General features: G+C 54.7%; 1 protein-coding gene across 1 annotated transcript in view; it reads right to left on the bottom strand.

Moving 5' to 3' along the window:
* The window catches only part of GSG1L (GSG1 like), a 141,698-nt gene extending 116,362 nt beyond the window's left edge, over positions 1-25,336 (bottom strand). Inside the window, exon 1 of the mRNA XM_004586835.2 lies at positions 24,907-25,336. Coding sequence (XP_004586892.2) covers positions 24,907-25,246 — 340 coding nt within the window. The 5' untranslated portion in view covers positions 25,247-25,336. The remainder of the gene's footprint in view (positions 1-24,906) is intronic.
* Positions 25,337-27,106: the final 1,770 nt, after the last annotated feature.

The raw sequence follows: 27,106 nt of genomic DNA on the forward strand, positions 1-27,106 counted from the left end.
GCCGACAAGGAACTTCATTTCACATTTTATTTGGGCCTTAATTGAAGTTTGATTTGATTTTCATTAACTGCCACTTCCATCTAATAGACGCATGCGGCTGGGGGTTGCCATATTAGATAGAACAGACACAGAGAGGATGTGTCTGAGAAATAAAGGAACCTCAAGTGAGGCCAGTATTGTGGGACAGCGGGTTAAGCTGCTGCCTGTGACACCAGCATCCCCTATAGGCACCAGTTCGAGTCCTGGCTGTTCCACTTCCCAGACAGCCCCCTGCTAATGGCCTGGGAAAGCAGCAGAAGCTGACCCAAGTGCTTAATTTAGCCCTCCTACGTGCCAATGTTTGGTCAACCCCTGTGCACCTATCGCGTCAACCTTGGCACCCAAGCCCATGTGGAGCTAGGGAGTCAGACAAACTGACATGAATCCCACCTTCACCCACAATGGGCTGTGGGCCTCTCAGTGCCTCAGTTTCCTGATCTGCCCATGGGAAAGGGCTTCCCTGATATGGTATGGCTGGGAAAGCCTTGTGAGTTCTTCCACCTGAAGGGCCCAGGACCCCAGCAGGTGCACAGGAAACACTCCCATGCACCTGCTTTTCATCTGCCGCTCCAGGTGAGAGAACTGAGGCTCACCACGGGTAGGTGCAGGGGTGGGAGACAGCGCTGGGACTAGATGGTGGACCTCTGGCCCCAGGGAGGGAAGGTGTCGCCGCCACACGATCCCGTGCGAGGCTTTCCCACACTGTTGCAAGAGACCTCAGCGTAGTACTCACAAGAGCCAGCACTCATGGTATAACTAAGAATGAACAACCCAGGCGGCAGAGTGCCAGGTTTCAATGCTCGGAGAAGGACAATTGTGCCCCTTTTGAATGCTTCTGCTCTGCTCTTAATACCCAGGAGTGAGCCTCTGCCAGGCACTGCCGCGTCGTTAATGCCTCCTGCACCTGCTCATCTCGCCTTGGAGGCGAGGGCAAGCCAGCGTGGAGCTCAGCGCCATTCACACTCCCTGGAGAGGATTCCTTGGGACTCTGCTTGTGCATGCCCGGGGCGGACGCAGGCTCTGCCTCCCTATCTGGCAGGGGGAGGGGGCGGCTCGCCAGAGCCCTTGGGAACTCTCGAGCCCACTGTGGCACCAGGTACCAGGCACCCAGCCAGGTTCTCAGGGCGCCCATCCGGGCGTGATTTGGAGGGCAAACGATAAGTAGGCACCAGGACACCAGCCTCCTATGACACCACCTGTCACCCAGCCTGCAGCTGCAGACAGAGCCCAACATGAGCACCGGCCAGGGGCTTCCTGGCCTCTTTGGGCCTCATTTTCCCCCTGAGAAGCAAGACGACCAAGCCCGACGTGCAGGGCTCCCCCGCATCCCCAGGCTGCTGTGGCAAACACTGGGGCACAGTCCACAATCCCGGGGCCCACTCGCATCCTGTGACCACTCCGCTCCCTGGATCTCCCTCCTCAGGATGGGCCCCTCCCTGTCCACCCTGGTAGCTTACCGCTTAAGGGCAGTGCCCCACATCACACAGACCTCCTCACAGGTTTTTCTGGTGGGCAGGGGCCAGCTAAATGGCTAGCTAGGGAAGCAGGTGCCAGGATGAGTAGAAGGAAAGAGGACAGGCAATGGACAGGTGTGGACAGAAGCATGGTGGGTGCATGGTCAGGTCAGGGTGGGCAAATACATGAGGGAGGGACACTGGATGAAGGGAGAACTGGATGGGTGACAAAATCCTAAGGTATTTAGGATACAACTATCTGGGCCAAAACCAGATCTCACACTAGCACCAAGTGCTGGCATGCAAGGCTCTCACGCCACAAGGGCAGAGTATATACGTGTGCGTGCACATGTAGGCATGGCCTTACTGGCTGTGCTGTGAATGCAACAGAGAATGCAAGCCTTGATGCTAAGAATGAGAAGATGCTCAACCAGGAATATACATTTAAAAAACTACTTTGCGGGCCTGGTGCACATTAAGCCACCACCTGCACTGCCACATTGGGCACCGGTTCGAGTCCCGGCCCTTGCTCCATTTCTGATCAAGCTCCCTGTTAATGCGCCCTGGGAAGGCAGCAGAAGGTGGCCTGAGTGCTCGAACCTCCGCCACCCAGAGGGAGACCCAACCAGACCCCCGGTTTCAGCCTGGCCAAGCCCCAGCTGCTGGAGGCATCAAGCAAATGAACCAGAGATGAAAGATTCTCTCTCTTTCCTCTTTTTTTTTTTTCTGTGTGTCTCCCTCTCTGCGTGTCTTCCTACCTTACGCATAAATAAAGAAATCTTAAAAAGAAAAAGTTACAGATCTTTAAAAAAGAAACAATGTTGGGAGGATGCCTGGCCCTTTAAAAGTTCAAGGAGGGGGGCAAGCAGTTAAGACACCCCTGTACCAGAATGTCCAGGGTTCAGGGCAACGTCACAGAGCCTGAAGCCACCTGCCAGGGAGAGGAAGAAGGGATTTTATAAGAGGATCAGATGGAACCATTTTAGAAGAGCATGACTTTAACAAGCAGAGAAGCGCGGAGACACTTTGGCGAGAAAGTGGGGGTTCAGCCAGGCACATCCCTGCTCCCCTCATCCGGGTGTGCCTTTGGGGAGCACCAGCTCAGTCCCTGACCCTTGCAGGAGCAGGCTGATCCCGCCACCCCTGTCCAGCAGATGACGAGGGCCCAGCCTCTCAGAGCTCCACACTGCTTGAGCCTTGGTGGCAGGTGCAGGGGACCAGTGCTGGACCCAAACAGGGCAAATAAGAACTTCCCCCCTGTTGGGAAGACACAGACATGAAGGGGGCTGCAGCAAGAGAAACCAACTGCAGATCACGGACTCAAACAGATAGTGAGGGAAAAAGCACAAAGAGAGCTCGAAGGAAGAGACTGGATCCCAAGGACATTGTCTGAGCACCTGGATCCAGCTGAGCCTGAAGCCACACTACCAGCATCCACACAGGAGCACATCCAAGCATGCCATTCAGCTGACCCCAGCTTGAACGTCCTGATTCATCTTCCTATTCCAGCAGCCATCCCACTAGGAACTCAGGACCATGGGAATGGGATGGGAAGGCTTGGGCTTGGACAGGATTCAGCACCACCCAGGATGCTAGCCACGCCCACACCCACCCTAAGGCCTTCAACACTGCTCCTATGGGTGCCCTGTTAATTTTCCCAAGGCAGAATGCCTAAGAGCTTGGGACCCCAGGGTGTGCACCTAGCCATGGGGGTGCCCTAGGACTCTGCCTTTCCAGCTTCTCTATGGCAAGTTCAGGTGTTACCCCAGCCTGGGCAGACAGCAGGTTTCAGGTAGAGGGATGCGTGAATACCATCGTACGCAAATATCACCATCGATTCAGGATGTGCTACCTGCGTGCGAGCGGCACCATGGGTGCCAGAAGGCCATCTCCCTGCTGCGTGTCAGGAAACAGCCGCGAAAGCCATCGGCAGAGAGGCTGAGTGTTTGGCTCAGCATCTGAGCACCCTCGTGGGACACCCGCAGCCCCTGGCGCAGTGCCTGGGTTCCCAGTCCCAGCTCAGCAACTGTTTACAACTCCTGGCTCATGGGCACCCAGGGAGACAGCAGCAAAAGGCCCATGCCAGCCACATGGTAGACCCAGATGGAGTTCCAGGCTTCAGCCTGGCCCATCTCTGGCCCAGTTGGGCACGCGGGAAACCAATCAGGATGTACGACACGTCTTTCTCCCTCACTCTTTTGCTGTCTGTCTCCATCTCTCTGCCTTTCAAATAGAACAAAAATCCTACTTAAAACAAATCAATCAAACAAGAAGCCTCCAGAAAGCACATACGAGCAGCCACACAATCTCTCTACATCCACGACAGGCCGGCCGCGTCTGCTTTCTAGAAATTAGAAAAGTCATGAAATAGGGTCTGGCGTGGTGGTGTGGTGCGTAAAGCCACCACTTGCAATGTCAGCATTCCATACAGGCACTGATTTTGTAGTTATTAAACTACAAAATTAGCTACAAAGTGAGTGAGAACAGCAGGGCAAAGACTACAGAAACACATGCTGATGCACACACTAGGGACACACTCAGTGATCCCCAGGTCATCTCTGCCTGTCCTGGGCTGAAGCCTGGGGCCCCATCTCTGAGCTCTGAGACACATTCCTCAGTCCCTTGGTCCTATCTGGCATTGCCTGGGAGCTGTCATGAGGGCAGTAACAAACACAGCATGCCCAGCTCAGCATCCACGACCCCTCCCCAGCTACCCAATACCCAAACCAGCAAATGAAAACAAAAACCCAACTCCCACCTCGATCTTCCCCATCTCAGTTGTGGGTACAGCTGGCTGGCCAGGCCAAAACCAGAGGAGTTCTCCTAGCAGCCCATCCCCCTCGCTCCACATCCAACCTGTCGCCGCGTCCCATAGAGCTCTACCTTCAGACTAGATCCCATATCCTTCTAGTTCCTTCCATCTGTGCCCCATGCTGAACCTCCTGCAGGCCTCCCCAACCTCCCGGCATCATGGCCCACGGCCCCTGCTCTGTCTGCCTCCCCCTGGGATCACCCACTCTGCAGGCAAAAGGCTCTTTAATCAAGCTCAAGTCACTTCCAATAACCGCCTTGCTTCAAAGCCCTTGAAACCCTGCCAGTGCATTTTCAAGAAAGACCACCTTTGATGTCACAGTCCAGCCAGATCCCTCCCACATCACCTGACAATTCAGTTCCACAACAGCTCACTGGACTCCTTGGAATCCCTCAAGTCTGCCCGCTGGTTCCCACCCCAGGATCCTTACACCTGCTATCCTCAAGGTAACTCCAATGTTACCCCACCGGAGAGGCCATCTCCATCCTCCTTGCCTAGCAGAAGTCTGCTCCCCCAGCCAGGGCAGTGGCCAAACTGTGGGAAGTGTGTTATGGTACTGATTAAAAAAATATATATGGACGAATGTTTGCACAATGTTGGGTATTACATCTGGGGACAAGGGAATTGGGTACCATGCCTGGTTTTATCCCCCTGAATTTTAAGCCAAGTCCACTTACTGATATTCCAAGCTTGCTCAATTAAGTCAATTAAGGAAAGACGGTCGGGAGGGAGAGAAGGAGACAAGAGAAAGAGAAAATTACTCTCCGGCAATTATACGAAAGAAGTCACGCAAGTAACAAAAACCACTCTGTTCGCAGCAGGTGTCAAACCCAGCACTTAGAACTCCCCCGAACCGGTCAGAATACCTGGGTGTGTGTCCTGACCTGACCCCAGCTCCCCGTGGAGGCAAACCCTGGAGGGACACCTCAGCCCCCCCGCTCCATGCCTCAAGTGACTGACTTGCTGCCATCTTGTGGGTGCCCACCCCTAGTTTTAGCTTTGGCCCATTCACATAGGACCATGATGAAAAACTGCCAAAACGTGAAGCGACATCTGCTCATGGAGACACGGGCGACAACAGACTGTGACGAAGAGAAAACGGAGCAGCTCAAAGAAGGAAATTATGGCCCAGGGAGGCTGGCAGCGTCTACCACTTTTTTTTTCTAGAGATGTATCTATTTCTTTGAAAATAAGTTACAAAGAGAGAGAGAGAGAGACACTCCATCCACTGGTTCACTCCCCAGTGGCAGCAACAACAGCCAGGGCTGGGCTGGGCCAGAGCCAGAAGCTTCTGTCTCCCATGTGGGGACAGGAATCAAAACATCTGAGCCATCCTCCATTGTTTTCCCAGACACATTAGCGCATTAGCGGGGAGCTGGATTGAAAGTGGAGCAGCCAGGACATGAACCAGCACCCATAGGGATGCCAACCCTGTAGGTGGTGGCTTTACCAACTATACCACAGCACCGGCCCCCTTTCACCTATCTTCTCAAGTGAGACCATGGCACAAACAGCACTGGCTCTCCCCACGCCTGGTCTAGCCACCAGCCATCCAAGAGGCCACAGATGAGGGTCGTAGTGTTCCCAGTCCCCAGACAGCGCCAGGGATGGTGATAAGGAGCTGAGAGGCCAAGGTTAGCACTTGTGACATGATCCCAGTGACACGACATCCGGCCAGGGTCTCTCAGGCCAACACCCCGCCTTTTTGGGGGAGAACCCTACTTGGGTGCCAGCACTGTCCCTCTGCATGTCAGGATCTCAGCACCCCACCCCCCTGATCAGGCCTCCCACGCAGACGCCAGCAGCAGCTGCCCATCCAATCACAACAAGCCAAAATGTCCCTGAAGGACAGCGGTGCAAAACTACCACCATCTGAGAAACCCTAGAGCAAGAGTTTCTAACTACCAAAGACAGATGTTCGAAAGGGACAGAGATAGACCCTCAAGAGCTGTGTGCTAGCCCAAGCGAGAGCTGGGAGCTTTGGTCCATCCGGGTCTCCCACAGGGATGGCAGCGGCCCAAGGACTTGACCTCTCCCTGCTGCCTCCCAGGGTGCACATGTGCTGGAAGCTGGGATGGGGGAGCAGAGGCAGGACTCGAACCAGGCATTGCTGGGGTACCAGGTTGTGCAGAGGTCTTCACACCTACCCCCAATGTCAGTCCCAAGGCAAATGATTCCATCTCTCTGACCACCAGGGTGTCCACCTGCATAGCGTGGGGAGGAGGCGGGCCTAGCACATAGATTTTCCTCCTCCCAGAACACACTGCTGAGGACTGTGGTGTTTTTTATTTCATTTTGTTTTACCTGTATATGACAACTGCTTTTTTAAATGCATTTATGGGCTCAGAGCAATGGCTCAGTAGCTAAATCCTTGCCGTGGACGCACCGGCATCCCATATGGGTGCTGGTTCGTGTCCAGGCTGCTCCACTTCCCATCCAGCTCCCTGCCTGTGGCCTGGGAGAGCAGTAGAGCATGGGCCAAAGCCTTGGGATCCTGCACCTACACAGGAGACCTGGAAGAAGCTCCTGGCTCCTGGCTTCAGATCAATTCAGCTTCAGTTGTTTCAGCCACTTGGGGAGTAATAAACCAGCAGATGGAAGATCTTTCTATCTCTCCTTCTTTCTGTAAATCTGCCTTTCCAACAAAAAATAACTGAATCTTTTTTTAATGCCTTTTCTTTTTTTTAGATTTATTTCTTTTTATTGCAAAGTCAGATATACAGAGAGAGGAGAGATAGAGAGGAAGATCTTCCGTTTGATAAATCAATCCCCAAGTGACCACATCAGCTGGTGCTGCGCCGATCCGGAGCCAGGAGCCAGGAACTTCCTCCAGGTCTCCCATGTGGGTGCAGGATCCCAAAGCATTGGGAAGTCCATGGCTGCTTTCCCAATCACAAGCACGAAGCTGGATGGGAAGTGGAGCTGCTGGGATTGGAACCGGCGCCCATATGGGATCCTGACACATTCAAGGTGAGGACTCTAGCCACTAGGCCACAGCACCGGCCCTTTTTAACGCCTTTTCAATGCAAATACAAGAGGCATCACCTCCTCCCACAGGACCCAGGTCTCCGGGTTCTTGGCGGCACTTCCTCCGAAACCATTCCTTATTCCTGGCCATGACTCCTCTCCTTGCCTAACGTGAACCTTCATGGGGTTAATAGCAGGGCGGGGCAGGAGTTCCATGGGCCATTTGTGGTTGATGAAAAAGAGTGAGGGGTAGAGGTTACACCCTACCAGCAGGCCCCAGATACGCACCAGGACCTCTACACATGCACAGGAGTTCCCATTATAAATATGTCTTAAGTCTTAGCCAAGGTTGTCCTGGACCACCACACGCCAGCTCTAGGTGGAAAGTGAGTCCCTCATGGTGCAGATGGGGAAGGAAATGACCCGAATGGAGTCTCCAAGCATGGCGAGGACACAGCAGAAGAGAATCATTTCTCTCCGGCTTCCTGCGGGAGCCCACCACCCCCAGGCACAGCACACTCTTCAGCACAGCGTCCATCAGGGTCAGCACACTGGGCATCCAACCAGATGCTGAGTGACAAAGTGGCCTCTCTGGAGACAGGCCGAGAGCAAGGCCACAGGGGGTGGCTTGGCAAAGTTCTCCTTCTCCACGTCCACCCACCTGCACGGTCCCGGAGAAAAAAGGGCTGGAATGACGTCATCTCTCAAGTGGTCACCTCCAACACACAGGGGGAGACCTCAGTCTGATGTCCCATCTAATGGGCAGCCACACAGGCCATAACTTCCATCACCCCATCACCAGCTCCCCCAGCCCAGCCACTCCAGCCCCGAGACACCACAGCCTTTCTCTCTGCTTGGAGCTCAGCTTCCGCCCAGCAATTGCCCACAGCTAAATACCCATTTCCCAGGCAGTCACCCCGTCCCATCTCGCTGTCCCCTCTCCTTCTCCAAGACTTCCTGAAGTCCCACCCCACAAATAAACTGCTCCAAGTCTAAGTATTTCATAGAGCAAGAAACTGTTGCTTGAAAGGGGCTCATATCTGGGAAGTGATGGGGGCAGGACTTGAACCCACCACCCTGAAGGTAGACTCTGTCCAACTTGTCATTCCCCTGCCCCTGTGCAAGTTGGAAGCAGCCAGGATAGAGGGGAGTGTGTGTGTGTGTGTGTGTGCGTGAAGCAGACACTGGGCGGAAAGTGGAGTCCACACTGTGGGAGGGGGGCATTTCCATGGTTACCCCACACCTGCCCTACACCGCGCACAGGCGGCAATGGTGGCCTTGAGTGCAGTGCTCCAGTTGCCGGCCAGCAGCTGCCTGCCAGGGCTCCTGACCTGCCCGCCGCTCTAAGGGCCGTCCTTTTTCATTATTCCTATTATTAAATCTGGCACTTGAGAGCGGCCAAATGCTTTCTAATTATTTACGGGTTCACCTTCGGAGCACCCTGTGAGAGACTGTTCCCACTGCGCATTTCTCCAACAGCCTGAGTTGCCACCAAGCTGGTTTCAGGGCTCCTCCCCTCCCCTGTCAGCCTGGATCCTGTGGGTGCACATTCAGGGACACTGAGGCTCGGATGGGTAAGGATTGCAGTCTAAGACTTGACTGTGAATCAAGGCAGTGGGCTGGGAGGCAAAGACTGCATCCTGGGCTCTTCTAGTCCTAGAAAAGCAACAGTCAGCAAAAGGGTTTCCTCCAACTGCCAATCCCAATCATTGATCATGCTTACCACAGAGTTAAGAAGGATTCTGAGGCAGAACCTGGAGTTTTGCAGGAACAAGAAGTGTGAGCAATTTAGGATGCCAACTGCAGGCCTAGAAGGCGGTGCTGCTGGCACCTGTGCCCGTGTTGTTTGTTCCTTTCTACAGCCCCCTGTTGGGTCTCAACAAGAGCAGCTTGGCTCCGTGGAGGACACATGGCAACACGTGAAGTGGGTGCAGCTGGCATCCCGGCCGCAGAGGCCATGGGGCTTGTGGACACAGGATGCCCCCCATATCCAAGAACGATCTATTCTCAAATACCAACAGCACAGAGGCTGAATTGCACATGCTCACACACAGAGACACATAGGCATGCATGCGCACACACACTTAAACTAGTGTGCACACCCGTGTGCATCCACATGAGCTTCTGTCTCTGGTCCCCAAGAGGTCAGAAACCAACATGAAGGGCCCAAGGGGTGACATGGGGAGCTCAGCTGGTGACACTGGCACCCCTATGAGCAGTCTCCAGCTGCCCCGTTCCCAGCCCAGCTCTCCACTAATGCACCTGAAGATGCCCCAAGCGTAGGGGCCCCCTGTCAGCCATGTGGGAGGGAGCAACCAAATTCCTGGCTGCGGGCTTCAGCTTGGCCCAGTCTTGGCTGCTGTGGCCACTTGGGGAGTGAACCGGTGGACAGATGATCTCTTTGCCTGTCTCATCCACCAGAAGGGCTCATCCATGATCATGAATGAATGAGTGAGTGAGTGAATAACCACAGGCACGAACGGGCCCTTACTCTAACATGTCCAGGACTAATGCATTTTCTGAAAGAAAAAAAAAAATTTAAATGAAGAGTTACAGAGAAGGAGGGAGAGATACACAGAGACAGCGAGTGCACTTCCATCCACTGGTTCACTCCCCAAATGGCTACAAAGGCAGGAGCTGGACCAGGCCAAGCCCAGGAACTCAGAACTCCATCCTGATCTTCCACCATGGGTGGCAGGGACCCACGGACTTTGGCCATCCTTCGCTGCTTTGCTAGGGTATGTTAGGAGGGAGTCAGATCAGAAGTGGAGCAACCAGGACACAAAAAACGAGGGTTTGTGTGCAATGCTGGTGCTGCAGCGCAGGCTTAACTCAGTCACTGGAACACAATCCCAGGCTCCAGGTGCAATTTTTTTAAAGATGTATTTACTTTTATTGGAAAGGCAGATTTTACAGAGAGAAGAAGAGACAAAGATGGTTCACTCTCCAAGTGGACAGAACAGCCAGACCCAGAACAATCCGAAACCAGGAGTTGGGAGCTTCTTCTGGGTCTCCCACATGGGAGCAGGATCCCAAGGCTTTGGGCCATTCTCCTCTGCTTTCCCAGGCCACAAGCAGGGAGCTGGATGGGAAGTGGAGCAGCCTGGACACAAACCAGCGCCCATTTGGGATCCCAGTACTTGAAGGAGGAGGGTTAGCCATCATGCCAGGCCCAACTAGATACAATTCTTAAGAAATATTTTTGATCTTCCATCAGTTGAATCCACCCACAAATGCCGAGAGCCCACAGTGATTCCTTTCCTGTTGGAAGCAGCAGGAAGTGAGAGAAGGAGAACCCATCTCTAGCTAGCAAAGTTGTAAAGTGTAAATACATCCTGTGCGGGGGGGGCGGATTGTAAACAGAACTATGTCTAGTGGGTAAACACTGACCAGCGGTTCTGTCTCAAGCAGCAAAAGGTGAACATTAAGCCAGGAGAGAGCCAAGCTAGGGAACTAAGAGGGAGCCAACCATGAAGGGGGCGTGGGAGAGCGGCTCTGCAAAAAAAGGAAGCAGGATGGAGCCAAGGTGGGTCTTGGAAATGGCCTCGGTGCAGGAGACACATCATCATTCATGGAACACGCGCTCCCGTCCCGAAGCAAGTATCCACTCTAACCGCCGGGACTTGGCAGATCGCGAGATAAGGCCGCAGATGCGGCCCCAGAGACGCTTGCCAGAAAGGCAGGTTGGGTGAAATGGAAGCCAAATGAGAAAAGCAAGGACTCTCTAGGAGCTAAAAATGCCAACAGGGGAGTTAAAATACTCCCTGGGAGTGGCAGAGAGCTGCCTTCGCTCCACAGAAAATGGCACCTTCAGTGCAGTGTGCTGCTGGCGCCACACAGCACAGGAGATTCAACCCACCGCTGCCAGCGAGGAGGGGTCCCGATGGGGCTGGGAGGTAACAGGCACCCCTCAAGGACCCAGGTCCTGGGGTCCATGTGGCTTCTCCTCTGTATTGGAACCAGAAATAGGACCATGGGTCATAGAAGACATGACAGCCATTGGGCTGGGCCCGGCGAAGCAGCATAGAAAAACCCTTCTCTGCAGGCACAGGTGGCCAGCACCATCTCAGGGGATACACCTCTTGACCCTTGCAGAGAGAGTAAGACCCAGAGAAGGCACCAACTGAACTATTCCAGAAAGCCAAAGAATGAGGCACAAGGAACATCCAACTGCTAGGAGCCAGACAGGCATGTGTCCCCAGGAGCAGGTCGTCTGACTCAGCTCTGGTTCCAGCACCGATGTGCTGCTTGCTGCTCACTCACCTACACCCTGGGAGGCAGCCGGTGATGGCTCAAGAATCAGGTTCACGCCAACCCACTGGGAGACCTGGATTGAGTTCCCTGTACCTGGTTTCAGCCTGGCCTTGTCCTGGCCATTGCATTCAGTGAATGAAACAGTGGATGGGATGTGTCTCTCAGTGTCAGTGTGTGTGTATGTCTTAAACACATAAATATGTGAGTTCATTAATTTAAATATAACTATGAGAGAGAAAAAAAGAACAGGGGTCGATGCCATAAGTTAGTGGTGTTGCTGATGAGGAGGCTGGGTGTACAGCATGGAACAGAAGAAATAATCTAAAGCATACAACCCAAAAGAGCCGCAGCACTCCACGCCCGGCAGCAGGTGCACCCGCTAGACAGCTCCCACGTTCTTGGTGGGAACAGAAAAGGGGACAAGCCCTCTGAAACACGGCTCAGCCGTTTCTCACAAAGCTATGCACGACCCCAAAGCCCTACTCCTTGGCATTTACACAAGAGTTGGAAATGTATGTCCACGCAAAAACCCCTCCCACGCTGACGTGTGTAGAGCTTTCTTCATAACTGCCCAAATAATGACATTAATGGAAATCACCAAGATGTCCCTCAGCATGAACAAATGCTGGGACATCCAGGCAGTGGAATATTAGCCAGCACTGAAAAAAATAGATGCTGGGCCTTGGGAGAAGGAAGATGGATGAGTTGCCCTAAGTTTCAGCTGTATGGGAGATAAGATTCCATGGTGGGTGACAGAGGATATTCATGCCCAGTCTGTTTTTGTAGACAAAGAAAAAAAACAACTGGCAGTTAAGGTTGGAGAGGTTTATGATACATGAGGAAATGTTAGATGCCTGAGGAGACAGAAATATTTACCCTGACTGCATTACACAATGTGTGTATGCATACAAGCACATGGCACCCCCAAATAGGACCAACTTTCACAGGCCCCTTCAACTATCAAAATAAAAACTAACCCTGGACAGTCCAATATAACAGCCAGGTGTCGCTACTGAGCCCTTCGAATGTAGTTTTAATCCTACCTAGAACAAGTTCTCGGAGTAAAACAGACACTGAATCTCAAATACTCAATGAAACATGTTAAAAAAATAGCTCAAAAACTTTTGCATTGATTACATGTTGAAATGATAGTATGATGGAGATTTTATTCAATAAATTTTTTTCAATGTTTTCTTTTAAAAAAATGAACTATCAAGCCATGAATAAAAGATACAGAAGCAAGCTCCATGCATCTTCCTAAGTGAATAGAACCATTCTGGATGGTTCCATGGCCTTCTGGATAAGGCAGAGACCAAGAGTGAAAACATTGTGTGTGGGTGAGAAGCGGAATTCACCCTTCAATGGGGGGACAGTGCACGGTCGGGTGGGGCGGGGGGAATGCAGGACTCTTCTGGGCCTCCCATCCTGTTCTGTTATGAAACTGAAATTGCTGTTTAAATATCAAGCCCCTGAAACAACAGTAATAGCAGTAGTGGCAGTAGTAATACAATCAAACTGAGCTCAGCAGGTGCCAGTCCAAAACACTGAAATTCTATATTCCATGATGAAATTTTCTATTCCTAAGGGTGATTCAGGGGGAAAAATACACTACAAATCAAAAAATATCACAACACACACACACACACACACACACACACACACACACACGTAAACCAAACTGTCCATCAAGGAGTAGAGGTCAGCGTGAGCGCAGACATTCGCCACCAGACTCCAGGACGCAGGGACACAGAGCCCAAGGCCACCAAACGTCAGGACACAAAGACACAGCCACGGGGCCACTGGATGTTGAGGAGAAAGGGCTGGATATGTGCATTCTGCACCCAGCCACGCCACTGTGGGCATCCGAAGCCCACGGAAAGCCAGCTCAAGTGTAAGAGAAGTGCATTACAAGTGCTGAGGACGAAGTCCAGGATGCCCACCCACCCACTGCTCCCAGCTGGCTAACCTGCCAGGCTCCGCCCCCACGCAAAGCCTTGCTGCATGCCACGTCCTTTCTTCACAGTGCTCTTGGCTAGCCTGCCATCCTTTTTCAAGTCTCATGTCAATGCCACTTCCTGGGAGAAGACAGGTTGGCCTCCTTGTGAACTATTCACATGTGTGCACACGCGTGGACACATGCACACCCCTGGAAGCCCCCTGGCCCATGGGGGCTGGGCTCAGCTTGGAGCCTGGTACAGGGACTCCCCTGTCCAGCCAGCACTGGACTTGCACTTGATAATGACACGAGTTCAGCCCCAGATGGAGCTGCAATCATTGCACAGAAGTCAAGAGTAACCGTGTCCTTGTCATAGCTGGGGATACCACCACACACCGTAAGCTCTTCTGAAACATTGGAGAAACGGAAGTTCAAGTATCAAATGCTGAATTAACATCAGCGCGTGCATTCGAAATCATTAGTAAGGAAAAAGACGTCAACACCAAATCCATACAGTGAAAGATAAAAGGCAGGAAAATGCATGAAGAGAATGATGTAAGAACTGAAAGTGTACAAGAAATGAGACCAAAGGTACTGATGATAGATGTTACTGGTATGTGTGTTAAGACTCTCTGGTTAGACCAAAAGAAAAAAAACTTAACAGTTTCTACCCAATACCCATGCATCCAACAAAAAAAGACATGGAAATGCTAAAATAAAAAGGCTAGTAACAGACATATCAGGGGAACACAACAAAAAAAAATGGAAGAAATGGCAATATTTAAAAAAATAGAATTCAAAGGAAAAATAGCATTCACGGGGGGAAATAGTCATTTTATCTTGACAAAAGATAAAATCCACAATTCCACCACGAAAATATAGCTGTCATGAATCTTCTTGTGATGAATAACACCGACGCGAATGCTACAAAAACAAAAACGCTGAGAAACACAAGTAAAAATGGAATGAATCCACTGAAGAGGAAGACTTTGACCCACCTCATCCACTTCTTAAAAGAATAACAGTAAAGGACCCTGAATAAGGCCATGCCTAAAGCTGCTTTCAACATCACACAGGGGACCTGCCTGCTGGGAAAATAAAAACACGCATCAGAAAAATGATGAGGCAGAAATTGCACAGGCCATTCTCCCTACCACTCATAAGATTAGAGACTAGCAAAAAGGTTTTCAAAGCACTGGGAACATCCTGAATGCTCTACTAAATGATTCTTGGATTCTGTGGTGTTAACAAAACAGAAATTTCAGGGCATGTAGACACAAAATAGAGTGCTTAGACTATCGAAGCATGCACCACATTTTTAAAACTCACAGGATAGGGCCAAAGTGGTTCTCAGAGGCACACTCATAGCATTAAGTCCTCCATTGTTTCTTCAGTGAGAAAAACACAGGTCTCCCCTTAAAAACTCAACAAAGCTGAGGAAAGCAGGGTAACAGAAAAGGACAAGGTATCAGAAAATGTGTGCAGACACCTTTGAATAGATGAATGCCAACATACTGACTCTTCAAAAAGAAACTGGGGAGAGGGGCCTCACCTACAAGCAGCCAAGCCATCCCAAGACCTGACGGGTAAAGAAAGGGAAGACACAGTAAATTCTTGGAGGCTGAAGGCTGGGGCTGCAGAATCTCAGGCTAGATCACAGGGAACAGTCACAGGCCAGTAGGCTCTGTCTTGGAGGGCACAGAAAGTTATTTTTACCAGGATGCACATCACCTTCAGCAGACAGGAGCAGCACAGTTCAAGAGAAAGACGATCAAATATACAGGATGGCAAAAGTGAGAAAAGGAAGCTTACCAAAAAGAGAATTTTCCTTTAAAAAAAAAAAAAGAAAGAAAAGAAAAGCAACAGAGATAAAGAGAACACTTCCATCCACTGGTTCACTCCCCCAAACACCTGCAACAGCCAGGAGTAGGCCAGGCCAGGGCCAGAGGCCACCTGGTCTCCTACCTGCGTCTGCGTGGCCCATCCACTGCTTCTCAGGTGCATTAGCAGGAAGCCAAATAAGAAGCAGGGATGTAAATCAGGTGCTCAGATCTGGGATGTGGGCATCCCAAGAAACAGAGTAACCCACTGCGCCACAATGCCTGTCCCACTACTTTCCTTTTAATCCTAAGAAAATGCTGTGATGATTTTATGCAAATTTTCCTAGCACTCTGCAGCGCCCCCTGCGGCAGGTCAGCTGAGCCTCATTCCCAAGATCACAGTTTCCCCAGCACCCTCCTCCAATCCCCACCCTCACAGCCACCTTGTAGCCCTGTTTTGCTGCACTGATGTCTCCCAGAAATGTCTGATTGATCACACTTTTTTTGTTTGTTTGGGAGACAAAAACAGACAGGCTCTCTTCCATCCACTGGTTCACTCCCCCCGATGCCCACAACTGCCAGCGCTGGGCCAGGCCAAAGCCAGGAGCCTGGAACTTTATCTGAGTCCTGGCAGAGACTCAACTACCCATCCCATCACTCTTGTCTCCCAGGGCTGGCATTGGCCGCAAGCTGGAATTAGGAGCTGGGCACCCCCAAAATGGACCCCAGGCATCCCAGTTAATGCCTGAACCCCCAAACCAAATACCCACTCCAACTGACCACACTTAAACCAATGGATTTTTCTCTCTTGTCACTGTGACATTAGCTCCTTGTAGACAGGGACCTGGCATTAGCAAGCTTATCAAGTGTCCCTGTATGCCTAGTACATGGTGGAAATTTAGTTTGTGTGAATGAGACAGGACAACTTCCAAGAAATCCTTCCTAATAACCTCTTATCACAAAGAGAGAAAAAAAAATCCTGAGAGATGAAAAAAAAAATCCTGGGGAAATAAACGCTAGAGCCACTCAGTGACAGCAGAGAATCCCTGGACAGGAAACCGACCGCAAGTCTCAGTCCATTTTTTAAAATCTATTTTATTTATCATTGTGAAGTCAGATATACAGAGAGGAGCAGAGACAAAGAGGAAGATCTTCCATCTATTGATTCACTCCCTGAGTGGCCGCAATGGCCGGAGCCAGGAGCCAGGAGCTCCTTCCGGGTCTCCTACACAGGTGCAGGGTCCCAAGGCTTTGGGCCGTCCCCGATAGTTTTACCAGGCCACAAGCAGGGAGCTGAATGGGAAGTGGAGCCATTGGGACATGAACCGGTGCCCAAATGGGATCCTGGCACGTGCAAGGCATGGACTTTAGCCACTAGGCTACTGCACCAGGCCCGACTCTCACAGTTCTGACCCCCACGCTGGAAGGGCCATTTGTAGCTGACTGAGAGAGCTTCAGGTTCACTGCTGGCTACCCAGTAACAGCCCACTGGGCCCTCTCCCTCCTCCCAAGTGTGCACCTGCTTCCCTGAGTCCCTGAGTCCCCAGCATCAACCTTGGCCGCAGTCTTGGTGTCTGTATCGGCCAGCTGGGATCATCGATAAATCCATTCTCCTTGTCCTTCCCTCCAGCCAGCCCCGAGAGGGACGAGGGCGCCATGTCCTTCAGCTGACCGCCATGTCCATAGTGGCCTGGGTCGGAGCTCTGTACGTACAGGCTGAACACACAACCAGAGCAGCCACCTCCAGGTCCTAAGTTCTGTGAGATCAGACACGGATCTGGACTGATCCTGCCATCATCTCCTGGACCTACTCAATGGCTGGCACTCAGGAAATGCTCGTGAAAAGGAATGAATGTATCTGTGAGAATCCCGACACCTCTCCTGCATGATTTCAGCCGCTTCATTCCCTGGGCTCCCAAGAAATGTGGGTTTTGTTGGAGAGAAGAAATCTTCTAAATAAGAACTATTTTAACAACCGCCCCCCCACACACATACACACATGCCCCATCAAAAGAAAAGACCTAAAAAAAAAAAAAACATTTTAGTGGTTAAAACTGAAGGTGCAGGTCCTGTGGACCTTGAAGGGACACCCAGGACCAACAGGTGGGAGGTAGGGCTGAGGGGAAGTGGCCCAGTGCTAGCACCAGCCTGCAGGCAACTCGGCAACTCGAGGGACAAGGGGGTGACTTTGAGAAGAGTCTTCCCCTGCAACTCGCAGAGCAAAGAAGGGAGAATGTAGCGAGAACCACCCAGCCTGGGCACTGCAGCTTGGCAGCCACTGGAAAAATTTTGACTTTTGCCCAGAACGGCCTGGGAGCCCCAGTCGGTGTGTAGCAGAATCATGTAGCAGAAAGTGGTGGGGGGCAGAGAGAGGGGACCATCCAGGCTCCCAGCAGGGCACATGAGGTCTCCGGCCTGCCCGAGACATGGGAGGCCCATGGTTCTCAGCTCTCCCAGGTGGTGGACACGTGCCTGTAGGATTTGCTCCGGTCCAGGTTGTGCAAACATGTGGGTCTGGACTACATCCGGCCAAGATCCCCAACCTGTTCCCTCCCTCAATAACCAGGGCAACCCAGACCTGTAACCTCCTTTACCCAGCCCCCCACCACCACCACACACAAGGACGGCATGGGACAGGGGTTGCTCATCATGCGACTGACCAGCCATGAGCACTGTTACATGAGCAGGAAACCAACTGGGACCTTCCAGCTCTGTAGACTGCCACACAGCCCACGCAGCCAGTGCTGGCTGGGGCATGCAAGCGGCCCAAGGCCTGGTGCATAGCTGGGGCCCTCATGGTCAGGCAGTGAGATAGTAAAAGGGGATAGGTATCAAACAAAGCGGTTAAGAAGCCACCAGGGAAGCCGTGTCCCTTCTCTGGGTTTGAGCCTCAGGTCTGCTTCTGGGGCCAGCACCCTGCTCATGTACACCCTGGCAGGCAGCAGGTGACAGCCCCCTGCCACGCACATGGGGCCCCTGGAGTGGGTTCTGTGACTGGGGACACAGGGTGGCCTGCGTCTCACTTGCTATAGCTACTACAAGTGTGGGTGACTCACAGCAATTGCATCCTTTTCCCAAAGGTTCCCAAGATGCCATTCTTTATTGAACTCTGACTTGGCAGTTTTCTGCTGTTACTGGGGCCAGCACAGGGGACCAGCGAACAGAGACAGCCTGAAACTGTGCCCTCCAAATGCAGCCCCCAGCCCCTGGGGAGGCAGATGAGACTTAAGGCCCAGCCACCTGGCCTTCCCTATGTTCCCCGACAGGGGAAACGGAATCATGCCAGCAGCCGGGCTCTGGCCTACAAGTTTCAAATCGGCAGAACCGGGACCTGTTCACCCTTCAGATGCATTTGACTTGGAACTGCAAACTGGACTTTTTTTAAACAATCAAGAGATTTTGTCTTAAAAAAAACATCTAGAGTTTGACCCAAGTGAACAGTTTCAGGGTAGTGATTTGACACAGACAGCAAGCTGCAGTTCGGGAGGCCCGCACCCCGTATGGCAGGGCCTGGGTTGAACTTCTGACTCCACTTTCAATCCAGCTTCCTGCTAATGTACACCCTGGTGGGAGGCAGAGCAGGTAATGATAGCCCACATACCTGGATCCTGGCCATCCCATTCACATGGGCTCCTGGCTTCAGCCTGGCCCAGCCCCAGCCACTGCAGGCATTTGTAAACTAAACCAACGGATGAAAGACATCTCTCTCTCTCTCTCTCTCTCTCTCTCTCTCTCCCTCTCAGAAATTTTTGCTAAATGGGACAGCATGAAATGCCCAGGACTCCATCCTGCAGTGATGACATTACCCAACCCCTCAGAGCTCCCGTAACCCTGTCTCCCTGTGCCTCTCTTGAGCCCCAGCTCGGCCCCTGGAGGATGACAGTCCATGGCTCTGCACCCATGGGTGCCTCTGTGACTTCTGTTCCTAGAAACCCCTGGAGTCCCAGCCCCGACCTCAGAGACCCAACCAGCCCACCTTCACCCAGCGCCTGGGAGCAGCAGCAGGTTCCTAATAAGCTCCCTTGTGTTCTGATTAGCGGTCAAGGCCACTTCCACTGCTTGGAACTCTAGAGCACCTACACTGCCCTAATGCTTCAGGCACCACAAAGCCCTAAGTTCGCAGCAGCCTGTCCCCAGGCAACTCTGAGTCTTGAACCCCAGGATTTAAGTACAGGGGGGAGAAGCGAGCCCCCCTGAAACCTCTCACTATGTCCTCTCCTTGGGAGAGAGGGATGAGGGAAAGGAGGGGACAGTGAAGGAGGGACATGCTGTAGGAATAGCAGGCACAGTGTCAGCGCCCCTCACTGTACACAGACACCCTGAGAAGGCCCCAGCTCCCCAAATGCACCCAGCCAGGGCTCCCCGGATCCTCGCTGAGCCCCAGTTTCTCTTCACAGTACCTAAGAGAGACAGAACCCTGCACTGTGGGAGCTGGCAGTCCAGTGGAGGAGCAGAGAGCAAAGGTCAGGTGAGCGTCTAGCAGTGGGAGGGCGCGAGCTGTGGGGGAAGCGAAGAAAGAGGGGGTGGTGTTGGAGGTCTGGGGGAGGTGGCTGGGTGTAGACAGAATGCTCCAGGAGGGTGACAAGGGGACATCTGAGTGAAGACCTGCCCAGGGAAGTGAGGGAGGGAGCCTGGTGGGTTTCAGAAAAGAGAGTTTCTGTCCCAGGATTTGAGCGAGGAGAGCTGGTATGCCAGGGCAGGAAAGAGGAGGGAGAGAGGGGCTAAGGGCCTGCCAGCATTGGCAGGCACCTGAGCAGCCCAGCCTGTGGCTGGCAGGTCTCCAAGAAGAGTACAGGGTGGATCTTGATCGCAAGGGAATGCACCCCCTCAACCTCCCCTCCAGCAGCTGGGGAGGAGGGAGATGGGAAAGCACAGACAACTCCCGGGGAGGAGGGAGGACCGCTGCTCTGGGGCAGGAGCACCTACTTAAGCCAGAAGTGAGAAGCTGCTGGGCCACCCAATGGGTCGGATGCATGTGAGAGGGAGAAGCATGGGTTGGGACACACAGCCTTGGCAAAAGATAGGGTGGGTGGCTGTGAACTGCCCACAGGCAGCACCAGGACACGCAGACCCACCTGGGTTTCAGGCGACACAGGAGCAGGACACCCAGGAGGTAGTCCATGGGACGAGGGAAGGGGCGGCGGACACGGCTTTTGAATCAAGTAAGCAGAGACTCAAAGAAATGGCGGGAACCTGTTTTCAGGTGCACCTGCGCTAACAGCAATGCAGGCAGAAGCAACTGCTAAGGCAAAGGCACAGTGTGTCGTGTGTGTTCCTGAAGCCCAGTGTGGCAGACTAGCGTGGAGTGGGACCTGCGAGGGAGTCAGAAGGACATCACAGTGGGGCAGAGGAGGCTGGACAACTATGGATGGGCCCTTAGCCTTCACTCTGGGTGCCAGGAGGGCCATGGGGGCAGCTGTGCAAGAAAGCCGGTAATGACTTGCCTGATGACTAAGATGCCCGGGTGCCACCTTGAAGTGCCCAGGTGCAATTTCCAGCTCCAGCTCCAGACTGTAGGTGCCTACTGATGCAGACTCCGGCAGGCAGCAGTGCTGGCTCAAGAGGTAGGGTCCTTGCCACCCAATGTGGGAGACCCAGATGGAGTTGACAACCCCCAACTGCAGCCCAGCCCCAGCATCAGCCATTGTGGGCAGCTGGGGGAGTGAATGAGTGAACAGAGGCCAAGTGGATTCATTCTCTCTTACCTTTCAAGTTAAAAAAAAAAATCATTGTAAAAGAAGGGGTGGCAAGGACCCTAACACTGGACAGAGAAAGGACTCGGGGAGGGAGGGGGTGGAGCGAGGAGGTGGGCAGGTGCCCCTGGCAGAGATGTGGGGGATTCAGGCCCCTCTGCACTGCTCTCTGACTCCCCGCACCTGGCACAGGTGCCCCGAGGCTGGTGCCCAAAGCCACACTGCACATTTTCCAACTACTCATCCCACAGGTCAGAGAGGAACTCCAGCCAGAGGCGAAAACACACCCCTTCTCTCAGAGGCCTCCGGCACCATGGGTCTCCCCCTCAACCCCCGGCTGCTCTATGGGGCATGCTGGCTCCCCGTTTGGGGTCCACTGCAGCTATTACAGCTTCACTGCCCACCTCCAGCCAACGCCATCTCTCTCTAACCCCACCTCCCTCCAGCTGGCCTGGCAAGTTCCCCTGGGACCCTGCCACCCTGCCAATCACTCCGAGCCCTCCCAAGAGCTACAGGTTGAGGTCCCCTGGCTGTCCCCTGTGCTCCAAAGCAGCACGGATTCCCACCTGCCCCTCATCTCCACCCCCATCGACTCCCGGCCCCAAGTCCCTCATTCTTTACTGTTTTGGGCCATGCCTCTACTGATCCCCAACACGCCTGCCTGCATCCCCACCCAGATCCCACAACGTGCATCAAATGTGGAAGTCTGCACGGAGGCCACACACCCGCTCCCCAACCCCTCCGTTCTGTCTCTGCCAGCAACCCAGGGTTCTGACTGGGAAGCAGGGTGGGCGGGTGGATGATGGAGAGAGAAAGGGTCTCATTGTACCCGAGTGGGGGTTGGTGAAAGTGAGTCTGTTTTAAGACAGGCCGCACAGGGCCTGATTGGACATCCCTACCACTGCCCACAGGGGGCCAAGGAAGGTTTGGGGCAGATATCCAGAGAGAAATAGGTCCCAAAGGCACACAGAGCAGCCGCTACGCCGAGGTGAGGGGCTTCTGGTTGTCATTTCCAGGCAGACAGAAGGAGACAGAGCTTGGCCTAGGTTTAGTGGGAGGATGGAGGTTGGGGGAAGGGGGAGTTGCTAATGGGGGTTGGGAGGAGACACGGGGCAAGATTTTGTTCAGGGGTTTTGAAGGTGTTGAAAAGGGGCTGTGGGTATTTTTTTTTCCTCTTGGAGGGAAAAAAATAAAAATGATTACAGGCCCAGAAGAAAGGTTGTCATGGCAACAAAAGTTTGAGGCCAGGTACTTGCCGACACCGTTTCAGGACCGTTGGCGTGGGGGAGGAGAAGAGAGATGGGCGCCTTGGGGTGGGGTGTGTATCAGCCTGCCTCCCGCAGCCCCCCTTCCTCAAGGCTGGCTCACACCTCCCCAGTTCCTCAGCAGCACTGACAAGCTGATAACTGCTCCCCAAGCTCTCAGAGAGGAGGACTGAGATGTTCCTTAAGGTCTGAACTCTGGCTAGCACTGAGCCAAGAGCAAAAGTGTGGATTTAATTAGCGAGCCAATCCACCAAGAATGCCTTTACTTAACACAGGGGCTGGGGGCGAGGGACGAGGGCTGGGCCCCCCATGCTCCTCTCTCCAACGTCCCAACACCACCCCCCCCCCACTTCATTCCCATCTCTTCCCTCTGATGTCTTTCTTTGGTCTCTTCCCCCGCCCCCCACCGTCTTCCAAAACAACCATTCTGTCTAGAAACCGCTCTGAGCCCCTGATTGGTCCCCAGTGGCAGGCACCTGTCTGGCACCAGGTGGCCTGGGCGAGCAGGGAACTGTGAGAGGGCTTGGAAAGGCCTCTCACCTGCAGACCAGCATTACTGCTAAATCTTTTCCAATTAATAGGTTTAAAAAAAAAAGATTCAGGCTTAAATATACTGCCTCAAACTCTAGTGCACTACAAGGAAACGATCATACACCCTGGGGCTGTGACCTTGAGAGACCATCCAGGAGGAAGAGACTGGGCTGACCACAGGACACAGGGCTTCAGGCAAGTGTGTGAGTGTATGAGTAAGCAAGGCAGTGCAGGATTCTGGGCAAAAACAAGTAAGTCAGTAACCAACACGTGCCTGGCACAAGGCAGCTATGGGGTGTGCCAGGGGCTGGATCTCCTGAGCTCTGGAAGCATCACTGTGAACTTGAAGGAGGAAGGTATGGGGACCGCCAGCCTCCGCACTCCCCTACCCATAGATGCAGGTGCCTCTGCTCTGACCAGGTGTGAGAAAGCAGTGAGTTTGAGGACCTTCCGAGTGAAACATCATGTTGGTGTCACATCTCCCACATAAAGACCTGAGTGCACCCTAGCAGTGGGTCCCACAGTGGGGGCGGGGAGAGACAGAGTAGGGGCGGAGTGTTGCCCAAATCCTGGTGTGTCTGACCAGTGGTAGAACTGGCTCCCACCGACATGCCAGAACCTTTGGCCCAGGCACCGCCTCCTCCCCCATGGAAGTGAGAGAGAGAAAGCAGGCAGCACTCCAAGCATCCCCTAACACATTGTCCCACGGCCCCGCCCCAACACTTACTTGAGGAAGACCGATGGTGGGGGAGACACACTCCAGGAAATAAAATCATCAGTGAAATTAACCCAGGCCTGCCTTGGTCAACCAAGTGACAGTCCAGAGTGAGAGTGGGGGTGGGGACGGGGAGGGAGACAAGGACAATCCTCCAGGCACCGGTGTCCGGCCTCATGTGGGACAGACTGAGGCAGCAAGACACAATGATGCAAACAGCCTGTGTCTAGAGGGACTGGGGATCCCAGTGGGGGCAGGGGGCAGGGGGCAGGTGTGTTCCTTGGGTGGGAGGGTCCCCCTGGTGCTCAGGAGGGGCTGGGCCGGGCCAAGATGTGGGCCAGGGCATTCAGTGGCTGATTTTACACCTCCTTCCCTCTGGCATTTACAGGCACTGGGCGGATGACCGAAGAACCCAGTACCCACCCAGACTGTTCACCTTGAGATCAAGGAAGCCAGGCCACTGACCAGGTCCCCTACCTGTCATGTCTACAGTCCCTGGTCCCACGGGCCAGCGCCAACACCTGCTCCCTACCACACAGCAGCCGTCCCATGCCACCGGCTGCCCCCTGAGCCTCACCCATGGCCTGGCCATCTGCTCCAGACTAGGGGCTGCCGGCAGAGGGCAGAGGGAAGGGTCTGGAGTCTACCCTTGAAGCAGTCAGTTCCCCCCATCCCCAGTTCCAACTCACAGCCCCAAGCTTAAGCCAAACCAACCCGGAAGCTGCCGGCTTCCCCCACCTGCCTGGGGTCTCCATTTGACAGCCCTCCCCGCAAAGAGCCACAACATGAAGACAAGAGGGCACCTCTGGGTGGAACTGGGGTCCGGATAACTAGGACCAACCTCCCCTCCCTACTGCATCTCACACCCAGGTCCGTGCTTGCCAAGCTCGGTCTGGGTGGCCTCTGCGGGCTGGGCGTGCAGGCACAGTGGCCTCGGGGGCTCGGGCACGAGGCTCCACAGTGGGAAGAGGAGCTCGTAGCACCAGCCACGACCTCCTCCTCCTCCTCCCACCTCCACCCCGCGCGGAGAGGCGCGTCCGGGCCAGGTGTGCGGGGCACCAAGAACCCCGTGACAGGACGAGACCGGGGCGGGCAGGGGGCTGAGTTTGGGGCGCCGACAAGAGCGCGCGTCCTCGGACCTGCAGCCTCTGCCGCCGCCGCCGCCGTCAGGGTGGGCGCCGGGAGCCGCGCCCCCCTGGGGCTCACCAGCGTTTCCACAGGCGCGAGGTTAACCCTACGGACGCAAGGAAGCGGCAGGAGCCCGGTCCGAGCCTGCAGACGCGGGACGTCCCGCACACAGCTCCGGGAGCCTCAGACCAAGAGCCGCGGCGACAGCGGCAGCGACACGGCGCCCCTGCCCTGACCGGAGCGGGGAGCCGGAGCTGGAGCCGAGCCCGCCACGGGGTCTCCGTTCACTCACCGCTCCCGCCGAGCTGCTCTTCGCACGAGTACCAGATGCCGGTGTGGAAATTCCTCAGGAGAAAGCGGTCGTCGCCCGTCTCCCAGCTGTAGAGCGCGCCGCCCGGGGCGCCTTGGCCGGCGGCGGCGGCAGCGGCGGGGGCGGCCGTGGCGTTGACCGTGGTGGCGTTGGCGCCCGAGTTGGGGCAGTTGGTGCTCCCGCCCTGGCCGCAGCCGGGCTTGGGGACCCGCTGCGTGCCCTGGCACCAGTGCGTGGTGAGGAAGGCGGTGGTGGCGAAGAGCAGCGCCAGCAGGTTCAGGGCCACGGCCAGGAGCGCTCGGCCGCGGCGGCTCGTCTTCATGCCGCCCGCACCGCCGGGACCGCGCCGGCGGGCAGCTCCGCGCGCGCGAAGTTGGCAGCCGGCGCCCCGCGTCAGCGGCCGCTGCCCGCCGCGCCCCGGGGCTGGGGCCCCTGCGATCGGCGGCGGCGGCGGCGGACGCGGCGCGGGCCCATGGCCCCCCTCCCCGGGCGGGGGCGCGACGGGCGCAGGGGGCGCCGAGCGGCGGCGGCGGCGAGGGGAGGCGCGCGGGGTAAGGGAGTAGGGATGGGGTGGAAAGGGACGAGCGGCGCGGGCAGCGGACGCGGAGCGGTTCCTGCGCGCCCGGAGCCCGGAGCGCGAGTGCACCTCCAGCTAGAAGCCGCTGGCGCCTGGCAGCGGCCAAGGCGCAGAGACGCGCGCCCCTCCGTGGGGAGACACCTGCAGGCGGCCGGCGACACTGTTCCGGCGCCCGCGCGGGGAGAGGGGGGCGCCCCAGGCCGGGCGCTGGCGGAAGCCTAGCAGGGGAGGGGGACGTCCCCCCAACACCACCACCGCCGCCGCCGCCAAAGAGACGCAGAACCTGAAAAGCCACGATTTTAAAAATCCCAAGTCCCAGGCTAGCTGGGAAAAGGGACACCGCGGCGTTTCACACAGGTTGGAGCTCTGCGCGTGCGGGAATAAGGACAGAGCCTGTTGAGGCTCCCTGGTAGGGGCGTGGGCCGTCAGCAAATCCTTCACCCCACCCCACCCCGCTGTGCCAGCACGAGGGGCTCAGGCCGCGTCCCCAGAAAGTTCCCCAAAGGGTCCGAGCCACAGGGCCTCCCCTATTGCCAGCCGGCTGGCTGGAAGGGAACTGAGGCTGCCGCCAAAAGAGATACCTAGGAGGAAGACAGGGTTGTAGAGTTTCAAGGCCTGTCTGCTCCCTGAGGAACAGTCATCGACTCCTTGTCATGGCTCAGAGCAGCAGGCAGGGTGGCCGCAAGCTGCCCCTGCATGGTCAGTGGTGGGTGTTGGGTTCTGCAGGTAGGGTCTCCCCCTTGCAGGCTGACCTCACCGGAGGTCCCGTGACTTCAAGTACAAAACTCCAGTAAGCACCACTGCAGGGGCTGGCGACCTAGAACTGTCAGACTTTGAGATCAGCCAGATCTGGGGGCTGCACCGGCTGTGTGGCTTTGCAGAAATCGCTCACCCTCTCTGAGCCTGGAATTCTTTCTCTATAAAACAGGAATTTTGTGAAGAGCACTTTGTACGTAGTAGGTGCGCTATGCATGCTAGCCCCTAGTCATCCCATCAGGAGCCGGCTCAGATCTTTTTCAGGATCTTGGGTGAGAAGTGACCGCAGACACCTTCACCCTACCTCTTCTCTCTGGCCACCAAGTTCCCTTCCCACTGCGTGGCCTGCAGGGCGCCGAAGCCCCGGGGTAGGAGACCATTAATTGCATGTTGATTGCAAGAGCTAATTTGAATTCTGCCCAGGCTGAGAATTGCTCCAGCGATCCCCAGCTTGCCGAGTGGCAGGCCTTCCTTGCAGAATTCAAGGTTATGGATTATGAATTGTCTTACTGCTGTGGGTGGGGCCCTGCTCGCCGCTGCCGCCGGCTGCTGCCACTGTGCCAGAAGACAGGTACATCTAAGGCAAGATGGACCTGGGCCCGGGTTCAGAATCAGTATGAAAGATGCCACCCCTCCCCTGGGGTGAGAGGGGCTTGTTCCCAGACCTGGCTTATAAGAGCCTTTGTGTGGCCCCAGGGGAGGAGGCAAAGAATCCCCAACTATTCTGAGAGTCAGGAACCCCATGTAGAAAGGGTGATGCTGAGAGAACTGGTTGATACCAAGGATGCATCTGAACCAAGCTGCTCCCAGGAAGGCGGCACAGCGCTCCAAAGCGAGATTCCATGGCTG

The sequence above is a fragment of the Ochotona princeps genome, chromosome 24 (assembly GCF_030435755.1).
Source record: "Ochotona princeps isolate mOchPri1 chromosome 24, mOchPri1.hap1, whole genome shotgun sequence".
Classification (NCBI taxonomy): domain Eukaryota; kingdom Metazoa; phylum Chordata; class Mammalia; order Lagomorpha; family Ochotonidae; genus Ochotona; species Ochotona princeps.